The 11,505-nt window shown below is 41.0% G+C and overlaps 1 protein-coding gene across 1 annotated transcript in view; it reads right to left on the minus strand.

Annotated features, from left to right (window-relative positions):
* pdlim4 (PDZ and LIM domain 4) overlaps positions 1-2,202 on the minus strand; it is a 51,529-nt gene extending 49,327 nt beyond the window's left edge. The window contains exon 1 of the mRNA XM_030069215.1: positions 1,964-2,202. Within this exon, the coding sequence (XP_029925075.1) occupies positions 1,964-2,056 (93 nt within the window). The 5' untranslated portion in view covers positions 2,057-2,202. The remainder of the gene's footprint in view (positions 1-1,963) is intronic.
* Positions 2,203-11,505: the final 9,303 nt, after the last annotated feature.

An 11,505-nucleotide genomic window follows, 5' to 3' on the forward strand; every position in this document is an offset into this window, starting at 1 on the left:
AACCTGTAATTAATTTCACTGGTGTGTGCCCATGACATCATCACAGGGTTACACAATGTTCACTATGTGAAGAGTCTTTCTCCCATGTGCATGCCATAATTTTCATACTGGCAGTCACGCAGGTATGCACAGACTGAACTGGCAAACTGGAGACACTGTAAAATCAGTTGTTATGATGCAACCATGACTTGGCCTGCTGTACAAGTCACTGATGCTAGTATACATGGATTATATGAAATTACTTAAAGCTGCACTAGGCAAGATTTTTACATAAAATCAACATTCTAGCCAGCCTAAATAACAAATTGGGGTTGCAACACATAAGAAAGTCCCATCTATCCTAAGATGCTGTAGATTTGCCCTATTTCCCCAAATTAAATTCTGGTCTCAGGTAAGGGTCATTGCTAGTTAAACTTCTAAGTGACAAATCAAAACTGAAGAACAAAATACGAAAGTTTTTTTTTTTTTTTTTTTCCAGAGGGAGTGCTCCATCCACAGAAACCCAAACTAACCTAAACTTTTTCACAACCGCCAGCCAAACCAGGCAATATGTAAAAAGAGTATCACAGATCTGCAGTTTACTGTTACATGATATCTTATTTTTCAAGTAAAAAAATTCAAAAAGTTGCAATGCAAGACCGCCAGCATCCAAGCTGCCTGGTGCATCTTTAATGCTATTACACTTGCGAACCTGCTAAGGCAAAGATTTGACCTTGCACACCCTGTGACGGCCAATGTCACCGAGTCAAAGCCATCCAGATCCCCCTTTCCAAAGTATGCCTTGCCATTGCGTCATGGCTCTCTTGGGGATGTGGTGACAGCTTTAAAAACAGAGGGTACTTCAGGTGACCCTGGGGTTCATTCCCTTCTCTCCAAGTCATTAATCTGCTGCCGTAAATCTAAAAATTACACCTCTTGTCCGCTGCCACTGCTAGGGCCCCGTATTTAAAGGGTCGGTCTGGGGCCAGTAATACAGCTGAGCACAACACCTGGAATCCCTCAGCGGCACCAATGAGCTCTGATGAAAAACAAATGTCAGCGCCACCCTCCCCTCTGTAAGCCCCTGCTGCAGGACCCAGCCATGTTTACTCTGGCCGGGATGAACTATTGGCTACTGCCAGATCCACTGCCAGCAGGCTGACTCTTGACCTATATTCTGAGGATCAATATGCTTCATGATGCTTTGTGAATACTACAGTTACTACCAACAAGTGTATTAAGTGCTTCACAACCACAAGCCTTTTTCATGCGCTATCAAAATTTCTAAAAATGGGTTTTATTTATATTCAAATATTTCAATATTGATAAAATATGATGGATGGTTGAAATTATAAAAAGTTGTTAAGTCATTCAAGTGTTTATTTCTGTTGTGCCTGTTGATATTGATAGCAAATAATATGGCTCGACCAATAGCCTAATGAGTCATGTGGGTTAAAGCGGCGGCAGCTTCAGCTGAGCGGTGTTATACGGCACCATCTGGCAGCTTTTAGAGTAGAGCTCCCTCTGCTCATTCACTCTGGTTATAATTACGATGAGAGGCTGGCTCCTTTACAAGACGGCTGATTGGGCGACAAATTAGATGGAATTTAATATTAGAGTCCAATCAAGAATTAACATTACGTGTAGTATGAAAAGTTAACACTTATAAAATGCGAATATTGTACTACGAGCTCACTGTGAATTCCCATTTCAGCACCACAAAAACACTATATGACTCTGTAAAAAGAATAATTAATATAGGAGCCGAATTGTGTGGTGAGCTATTCATCATCAGCGCACCAGTCCTAACCCAGCCAGGCTAAACTAGGTTCTGATTCATTTATCAGCATAAAAATATAATCAGGATAATTATAAGAGTTCGTATCCGAAAGTCCGCCGGTGCGCCTCTGAGCGCTGCTCAGTGAAAGGATTGCAAGCTGGTCATGCACACACACAAGCGACCGACAACGCACTTATTACCTACCCTGGAGATGGTTAACGGTGTGCTGAAATCCCGTCCTCCCACCAGCCGAAAACCCCAAGGTGAGGGTCCCTTCAGTGTCACGGTGTGGGGCATGTTTGTGTCCGGACAGCGACAGAGAGACAGTCAGAGAGACGGAGAGGGGGGAAATGTCCGCGGCTCCTCGACTTGTTCTGACAAAAAGGCAACGTGAAATACCCAGAGTCCTCAGCCTAGCTGCTAGGCAACACTGTCCCGGTCGTGAAAACTTTCACTTGATTCAAGTTTAAATAATGAAGCCGCCTGTGACGTCGGATGAGGGGATGCCCTGCCCACCTCACTCCCGGCCCGAGCGGAGTGGGAGGGGAGTCGGCCGGCGGGGCCTGGAGCAGATGCGCATAAAACGGCTCAGCGCTCAGTGTTGGAGGTGACAAGGTTTTAAGAGGGAGACAAAGTAGGTTGTAGTAGTTTCCACTTCCCAGAAATGTAGCAATTTTTTAGGCTGGGGATAAAAGTATGACTGGATATCTAACAGGGTATGAAGAGCCCTGAGGACCACCAGGGCTCCTGTCAGTGCCCAATTCGATCCTGCCTCAATTGATCATTTATCTATAACTGATTTGATTGAGCGGCTGCTCTTTACTAGCACTGTGTGTGTGTGTGTGTGTGTGCGCGTGTGCGTGTGCGTGTGCGTGTGTGTGTGAGAGAGAGAGAGAGAGAGAGAGGGGGGGTCTGACAGACAGAGCAGGTAAGCAGATATTTTGCCTTTATTTGCTTATTTGTTTGTTTGTTTTAGTTTTTTTTTTTTTTTCATTTTTACAATTGTTTTCTGTTTCCCTCTGCAGCTTTCTCTCTCTGTTGTTGCTGTCGTTATGATGATGATAATTATTATTCTTCTAAATTCAGTATTAATTTTGGTATTGTTAATGTCATTTTATTTTTTCTTTCTTTCTTTCTTTCTTTCTTTCTTTCTTTCTTTCTTTCTTTCTTTCTTTCTCCCCCACTTCTCCATCCAGCATTATTAAAATATTAAATTATGCTTAATTGACTTGGGTTAAATAATACCTAAAAATAAAAGGTAAGTGGAGGCCAATAGGAGATGCTTGCCCTAGGGTGGTAGGACAAGTGATAAGGCCCCTATTGGGATGGTACGGGCGTGCACTTAATAAAAGGGAATTACCTGAAGACAGTCAACAGCTTTAGCCTCTAATTCACCCAGGCAATGTTCTGTAACATGCCGCAAGGCTTGACAGTCAGATGTTGTGTTGTAATGTGGACAGCTCACCTGCAGAAAGAAGACATCTCCTATTTGTCTGTGGATAATCTTATGTCCTGTTTGCCCCACTTCTTTCTTGGTTCATTCATTCCCCCAGACAATTACACAGTGAGTCACCGAGCGAGAGTATGATTTTTCTACTCCAAACGGTATGATCTCATAGACATTCCTGGCTATCCCTGTTTGAGACAACTGCAGGCATGTGCTGCTCTGTCTGAGCGTCTGAGTCAGTTTGAGTCAGACCCTAACCTGTTCCAACAAACATGTGTGAAACATGGCACTGATGTCAAATCAAAGGGTCGCAACATCAGCTGGCATCACCAGGAGTGCATCATCCCTTATAATGTTTTTTGAAGTCTTGTCTAAACTTTGCGCAATGAGCTGTGCTGATGTAATGGAGGTGGTTGGGAAAGTAGGAGCTGATGCACACACCGATGACACAGAGCAATGAAACCGCTTTGACAAAGAAAAGAAAATAATCAAGAGGTCGGGTAATGACGCTCCAGTGTCCTCGAGGCAACGCGTCAACCAAACCCACAAACCAACAGACACATAATCAAGCAGCAGTTGAAAAAAAAAAGACTTTGGCTTAGGACCTGTATGTTTAAAAATACATCCTAAATGTATTGTCCTATCTTAATTGTGTTTAAATTCACATATTACTGAATTATTACACTTGTAGATGAAAAACAAGATCTTTGGCACTTTTATAAGCCATCATAAATTGAAATGCAGGTCTACATCAAATAAAACCCATGCTATAAATTTCAGCCTGAAAAAAAAAAACAAAAAACAAAAAACAAAAAACAAAACAACAACAAAAAAAAAAAACATTTGTAATCCAGTAATTTGACATCTAAGCAAAGCCAGTCCCAGGAAAGTCATGTTATAACAGGTGCTGACATTGGGAATATGGGGAAAGGAGTCACTTTAAAGCAGCAGTGTGTAAATTGCACAGACTGCGCCTTTTCAATGACTTCTTTCCTAATATACATCAAAGGATGACTATCCAAAGAACGAGAAGAGATGAGAGGATTGTGGTCCGCATCAGAGATTTATTGAGCAGATGAGCATGCTGACATTTCGGATATGCATCTTCTTCAGAGCCTGTTTCCAATAAATCTGAGTCAGACTACAGAGAGTTTTTCATCTCTCTGTTCTTATCCCCTGGATGGTCATCATTCGAAATAACCTTGGTAGTGGCAAAGAAGGCCTTTTAAATCTCTACAAATCTGTTTGCACTCCGAGTTAGCCTCTGTTTTATGGAGCCAGCATGAACCTGAGGGGAAGCAGGTAAGACAAGCGGTGTTGTAATCATGAGCTGTCTGCCTCCATCTGGATTATCTCTGCTGTCTGGGAGAATGATGTCACCCTGGCTGTTCCACAAACTGTGAATCCTCAGCTCCCTCTTTGGTTGTAAACAGACTATGATAATAATAATCACTGTTGTCGGACAAAAAAACACTCATCTCAAATAGACATGTTCTCATGTTAAGAAAGATAGCTGATTTTCCCACTGAGTGCAATGTATTTTAATATTAAACTGCAGAATTTTTTAATACTGTTTTGGCACGGGAGGTACAGGACAAGGCATATAGTTCAGACAAGACATACTGTAAGAAAAAATATTAAAAGCATTATAAGCTAACATTCAAAGTTGAAGAATTCACATGTGCAAAGTTCAACTACAGGGTTGCAGATAACCTGAGTGTCTTACAGAGAAAGAAACAGCACAAACTGGAGTTGCAAGTTTTGACCTGATTATAAGCTAATTTTAATTAAAACCACACCTTTATTATTTTGATTTGAGATCCGCATTTGGCTGTTGCACAGTTGGCAGTTTTTCTGCTGTGTGTGCTTCAGAATCACCATCACAAATTTGAGAGCGATCCAAAAGTGCACTGCTGGCAAATGTAGCAGCAGATGTAGCTCAGCTCCCAGTTGGTAACATTTTTGTTGCATAAAAAAAAATACACTGCTTGTTAGCCCAGTTTTTCAGCTTAGAGGCCATTTGTTAGATTTATGTCCCCTGTGTTGAAAATGGTTAGTTTTTGAGCATGACACAAGCTGGAAACAATGGTGCCACTAGCAGTGCCGTTGCCTGGAGGGCCCGGTGGGGAAGCCAATACTTTTAAGGAAATCATGAAGCTTAATTCATGTGGTTGAAATATCGCTGAGCTGAAAATGAAAAACAGATGAACTCATAGAGTAAGAAGACCACAGGCACAAAGCTATCTCATAAGAACACTGCAGTGTTGATCTAATTAGTTCTATTGATACAGGAGGAAAACATTGCACTTTATCCCTCCTTACCACCATCAACAAGACGAGGTGAATTTGAACAGGGAGCTTGTAACCCATCTGGAGCTTTTCAGTGGCAACCAGCTGATTGTAGAGGGCAGCTCCCAGTTGTGAATATGCTGTTACTACATTAATGTTAAATGGGCCATTGCTGAAAAAAATTGTGCAAGGTCAGGATGTTCTGGATGTATGCAATATATAAACTATAGGAACTCTTCCACATTTTAGACACCAAACTACATGTTTCATGTTGAAAGGTAATAAGAAGATCCTTCTTGATACTGTTATCCATCATCAGAAATGCAATGGCTTTGTTTTGCACACACACACACACACACACACACACACACACACACACACACACACACACACACACACACACACATATACACACACACACTGACCAGGTGCCAGCAATGAATATTTAATTCAGTGCTTTAGTTATCGCTGTTGGAAAAACAAGCAGATGAGAATGTACAGTGCATTAATGTTAGATGCAATCAAACAACAGTGGTGCATTCACTGACTGCTGTATCTTTATGAGCTCTGCTGACTTTTCTGGGGAGGGGAGGATCGGAACAAGAGAAGATCATTTTCTCACAGCAATCACTAAAGCATCACATATCCTTATTGTGCAACTAATCATTAATTACTGTTGTGCAATTATTTGCATAAATTGATAAATGTAGACTAACAATAATGTATTTTGTTTCATTTAATTGGTTCTAATTAACTAATTACATGGCAGCTATCCAAGCTGAAGGGAGCAAGGGAGTTTAGCTGGCTGCATATCAGATTTCCAACAACTGCCTTTAGAGGCTTACAGAAATTCACACGCTCATATCTGTTGAGCTGCACAGTACCAGTACACAGTCTTTAGATGGCTGAAAGATGCTGAGAGAAGTGAGAGACAAATGTGACTCACTTCACCCACAGCTGCACCTTTGCACACTGCAATGGATTGGAAAAATATTGCATTTCTTGGCACCTGAATGTAAAATGATTGCATCCTGGATATATATTTGCACAGATATGTGATATTGTAGAGTCCTGTCCACTTTTTTGTATGTTTTACACTGCTTTTTTGCATGTGCACTCTTTTTGCATGTAAGAGCCTCTTGTCCACATACTGTGATCGATAAGTGATGTGTTACAATTTGAGCTGGTGTTAAGGTAGGTAGGATTATTTTTGCCATTTGTACGACTACACTTGTCAAAGATTTTTCCAACAACACGAACACAATAACAATAATACTGATGTATTTTACACTTGAGAGTGCAAGAGAGGAGTAATTTAAGGGTTTAAAGTGCAGAAGCTATGTGGATGGATCTCCGTCAGAACTGGAAGCACTGTTGGATTCTGTTTTTGTTTTTGTATTCTGTTTTTTTTCTTGTTGGAGGGCTTGGATAGCTCAATTTTCCTACAGCGCCACTAAAATGCAAGAGTTTCCAGGCGCGTGGTTGTCGTAAAATCATATGTGAAGCACCAACGCCAAGATATGCAGACGGCACATCTGCATTGATATGGACTTAGCACGCATCGAGCCACACAGAAAGCATGAAACAGCCATTAGGTGTTTTTTAGCTCTGTGTCACATCTCACCGGGAGGGCTCAGAGATCTAACAGCTGCCCTGGCTGTAGTTGCAGCGGACCTCTCTACATGCATTTACATTTGAGGCATGCAGCTGACACTCCAGGGTGACTTAGTGAGTGCAATGGTAGAATAATCCTGTATTCCTAGATCATAAATATTACAGTCAACCAATAGTCAGGAGTATAAGGGTCAGCGCCAAAAAGCTCTGACAATATTTCTGCGATGATAGAATGATCATGTAAGTGAGAAGAGCTGGGGAAAAATGTGACAGGAGCTCTGGAGACAGGGAGATATTTTCTGAGTTCAGTTAGAGGCCAATAGTAGCAGAGTGTAGACCGCAGGCTGGAGTAGGCCTACGAGGCTGGACTATGACCTGGAGGTGTAGAAAATGACCAGTGCTGTGGTTAAAGACATGTTCCAGCATGTCACCTCATTATGTCTGCAGCTGCTGTATATTAACACTTTGCAAGATAGAGGTTATTTCATTGACAAAAATAGTAGAAAATGGTTTGCAAAAGCTACAAAAGGCCAGAGTCATATGAAAAAATCCACCCATCATATCCACCTTAGTCTCGTGGAGCCCCAAGAACTATGTCTGGGGATGTTTAGGTTGACAAGTGGTTGTGGCTGTCCCTCCAGAAACCATGTACTTGAGAAATAAATGTCCACCAGTTCATGCAGTTAATGTGCCTGCAATAGAGGCAAACACTGTAGGAGTAAATAAACAACAGCAACAATGCCACTTAGCTAGTGAACAGCTTCAAGATGGAGTTTTTTGTTGTTTGGAAGTGTTTACAGAACATTCTGGTTTTTGAGATTATTTTCTGGCATTTCTTCTTTATTTGACAATCACAGTAGAGAAGGAGAGAGAGAGAATGACATGCAGCTATGTGCCTAAGGTTGGATTTGAACCCAGGATGTTGCGCTCAGGATTCAGCCTCGGTACATGGTACGCATGCTTACCCGCTGAGCCACCAGGGCACCAGAATGTTCTGGTTTTAAATATTTGTATCATCCCATGGTTGCCAACCACATTGAAGCCAAATCTCCCCCAGAGGTTTTCAGCTGTTCTGAGCATGGTGAAGAAAACAACTGGAGTGGTGTTTATATCCACCTCAATCACACAGTGGGGCAGCAACATAAAACAGCTGGGATCCTGTATACTTGACCAGTTTGACGAGATGAAATTCTGATGCTGGGTACGAATAGTTCTCTATCACCATGAAGTGAAAAACTGAAACTTAAGAGCAAAATCCAAACTTTATTCTATCAGCAAGCTCCCTTTCAAGAGAGGCTCACCCAAATTACCCAAACTCAACAGCAGATTAATCTGAATTTCTCATCATCTTCACCTCGCCGAAATTAAAAGTGGCCCATTGTAAGCAGGGCAAACATTTGTGTGCTGACAGTATTGCTGTGAAGGAAAGAGGATATGATTCAGTGGGGAAAGTGTGACGTGAGATATACCATGAAATGAAAAAATCCAAGGCACACCTATTAATCACATAATTGCTCGTAAATGTCATGTACTGTACAAGGCTGGCAGGATTACCCCTCTTACACCACCTTTTAATAGCAGTACTTTTCTGTGTTTGACATACTTCCAAGACAAACCTATTTAATGTCTTGAGAATCTCACACACTTTACAAACTCGCATGGTTGTATAAAGACAATGATATATATCAAAAATGACTGACCAAGAGGGAGGAAAATCTTTAATTTTAAGTGGGGAAAATATGATCAGTCCTGAATTCATTTGACGATTAGTTTAGCAGAGTAATTAAGGACCAAGGGACTGTGATTATATTGCATACCACAGTGGCATGAATATTGGTGCCATGAATGTACTGTATTTGAATGCACTCTTTATGATTTTTATAGGCTCTCTATAGATTGTGGAGTCACCGAGTACATAACCCAATAATTCCAGCTAAGCGCACAGATGGATAAAACACGTTATCCGGTGCAGTTACTTCATCTCTTTCATTAACAGTGACATCAGCTCGAACCTCTCTCACTCTTTTACCCTCTCTCCCCCTCTGGCTGTTTCTTTCCTCGCATCTCTTTTACACAAATGAGCAAAAAAATAAATTTTTTTTGTGAATGGATTTCTGTTGTGAAAGATTAATCAGCTTTCCTCCATTGCTTTGTTTTGTTATGGTTGCTCTCTCTCCCTCTCTTTCTCTCTCTCTCTCTGTCACACACACACACACACACACACACACACTAAATCTGCTCCCAAGGATGAGTCATTCAAACCATTCTCACCAAATGATGCATTAAAAAGAGCTGTTGATAACCTCTCTCTAGTGTAACAAACAAAAAAAAAATGCTGGTAAATGCTATAAATAAACCTTGATGCAACCAGCGGTATCATATGACCACAGCAAAGTAACAGTGAAGAATCAGTAAGAATTTATATGGGCCCTTTTATAAATTAAATATTAACCAGACAGTAGATGTTTGTGAACCACTGAATCCTGAGAAAGAGCAGAGAAAGAGTGAGACCACATGCCACCAAACTAGCTCACTGATAATCCTTTACTGTGTCTTTTATGCGTGGGTTTTGTGTAAGTAGTAACTCTGCACAGCTATATGTTGGAAACAGTCTTACATTACATCGCTCATTGGGATTATAAAGTTTGACTTGGCTTGGATTAACTACACTGAAAAAAAAACCCAGATTTTTCAGTGCCAGGCTAATTCACTGACTACAATTGCCTTTGAATGCAGAGGACACCTGCACAACCTGCACAAACAGAGACTTGTGGGACAATTTGAAACCACTGACTCTAATTTCTTTACAGAATAAAACAAGGAGCCTGTTTTTAAAAAATCAGGAACTAAAGCGATGCAGCTGGAGAGGAAGAGCTGAAATGAATGGAACTGATGCCCCCGGCCTTGAGTTTGGCTATAAAATCAGCTGATGTTGATTATGACCAAATTCAATCATCACCATTATGCTCTGAAAACAGACAGAGCATTAGATCAACACGGTAACAATACATTCCCTGTTCTGTTCTGGATGTTTCGGACTTGCAAAGAGTCAGACACACATGTGTTTCACACATGCACACAAAACAGCTATTGACAGTAGTGAGAGTTCAGCACTCTCACTACTTTGTTTTATTTACAGATCCACAGAGATGGGTGCTGCCACCACTGATGCCAGCATGCAGCCCTGCCTTATAATTTATTTATTTATTTATTTAAAAAGGGACAGTACATATTAATGAACAAATAAATGTAAATATGTCGGATTATAGCCGTAGGCTAATTTCCATCCGTAGTCCCTTGGCAGGTAGATGTTCACAGTGGATAGAAAGTAAAGACAATAGACAAATATAAAAAAAAAAAACGGGTACACAGAATCACACAAGACATACACATACCGTCAGAGCCAGTGTGCAAAGAAGCGAAGTTGGTTACTACAAAGTGCCAGTGCCAGTGCACAGAGGCCGTATTAAAATGTTAGTACCCATCTTTTACAACCATAACCATACACTGCACAAGCTCATGGCCAGCTTTAGTGACAGGAAACTGACCACTCTGATTACTGCCGGCCTTCAACACAATCCAGAAGGGCCTCAAAAACCATTACAAATGTTCTTTTTGAAAACGGAAACTCACAGCATCTTAATATGAAAATTTCAAACATTATATAATTTTATTATTCTCTATGCAAAAATTGGTTGCAAACACTACTTTCTAACAAGTTTTATTTACCGTCGGGGCACCCCAGCAGCTCACCTGGTAGGGTGGGAACCACTTATCAAGGCTGAGTCCTTACTGCAGTGTCCTGGGTTCAAATCCAAGCTGGCTTCGAATCCTGCCTTTCCTGTCTTCCTCTACTGTCACGATCAAACAAAGCAAACATCCACCTGTTCAGCTGCGAATTTGGCAAACGCTGCCTTCACTTGAACTCAGAACATGGAATATCCATCTTGTAAATGTCCAGCCTTCGACAGCATGGTGTTCATGGTGTCAGCTCGGGCTAAAAGAATGCTCACGAGAGAGAGAAACTCAGAGTTTTCTCTCATTTTCCCTCCCTCAATACCAAAGAAAAAGTATCCATTTTCCTGAGATGACACCTTGAACAAAGGTGTTTTTACTTTGTTAAAAGTTTTTATTCTCATTAGCATTGTATATGGTGTGTTTACTGTAACCGTATCCTTATCATGAAGGATTTTATAGTAAATCGAGTTTCCAAATGTACTTAGGACCATATATGGAGCACATTTAAGTAATCCCAGGAGCCATAAATGAGCATGTGTTTCCAAACAGAAGCACTGTAAAACAGGTGTTTACATAGCGCCGGTCACATGGTAATCAGGGAATTTGTGGCTGTTTTCTTTTTCATACCAGTTCTCAGCAGAGAGGGGGTTAAATTTAC

The sequence above is a fragment of the Myripristis murdjan genome, chromosome 14, assembly GCF_902150065.1.
Source record: "Myripristis murdjan chromosome 14, fMyrMur1.1, whole genome shotgun sequence".
Taxonomy (NCBI): domain Eukaryota; kingdom Metazoa; phylum Chordata; class Actinopteri; order Holocentriformes; family Holocentridae; genus Myripristis; species Myripristis murdjan.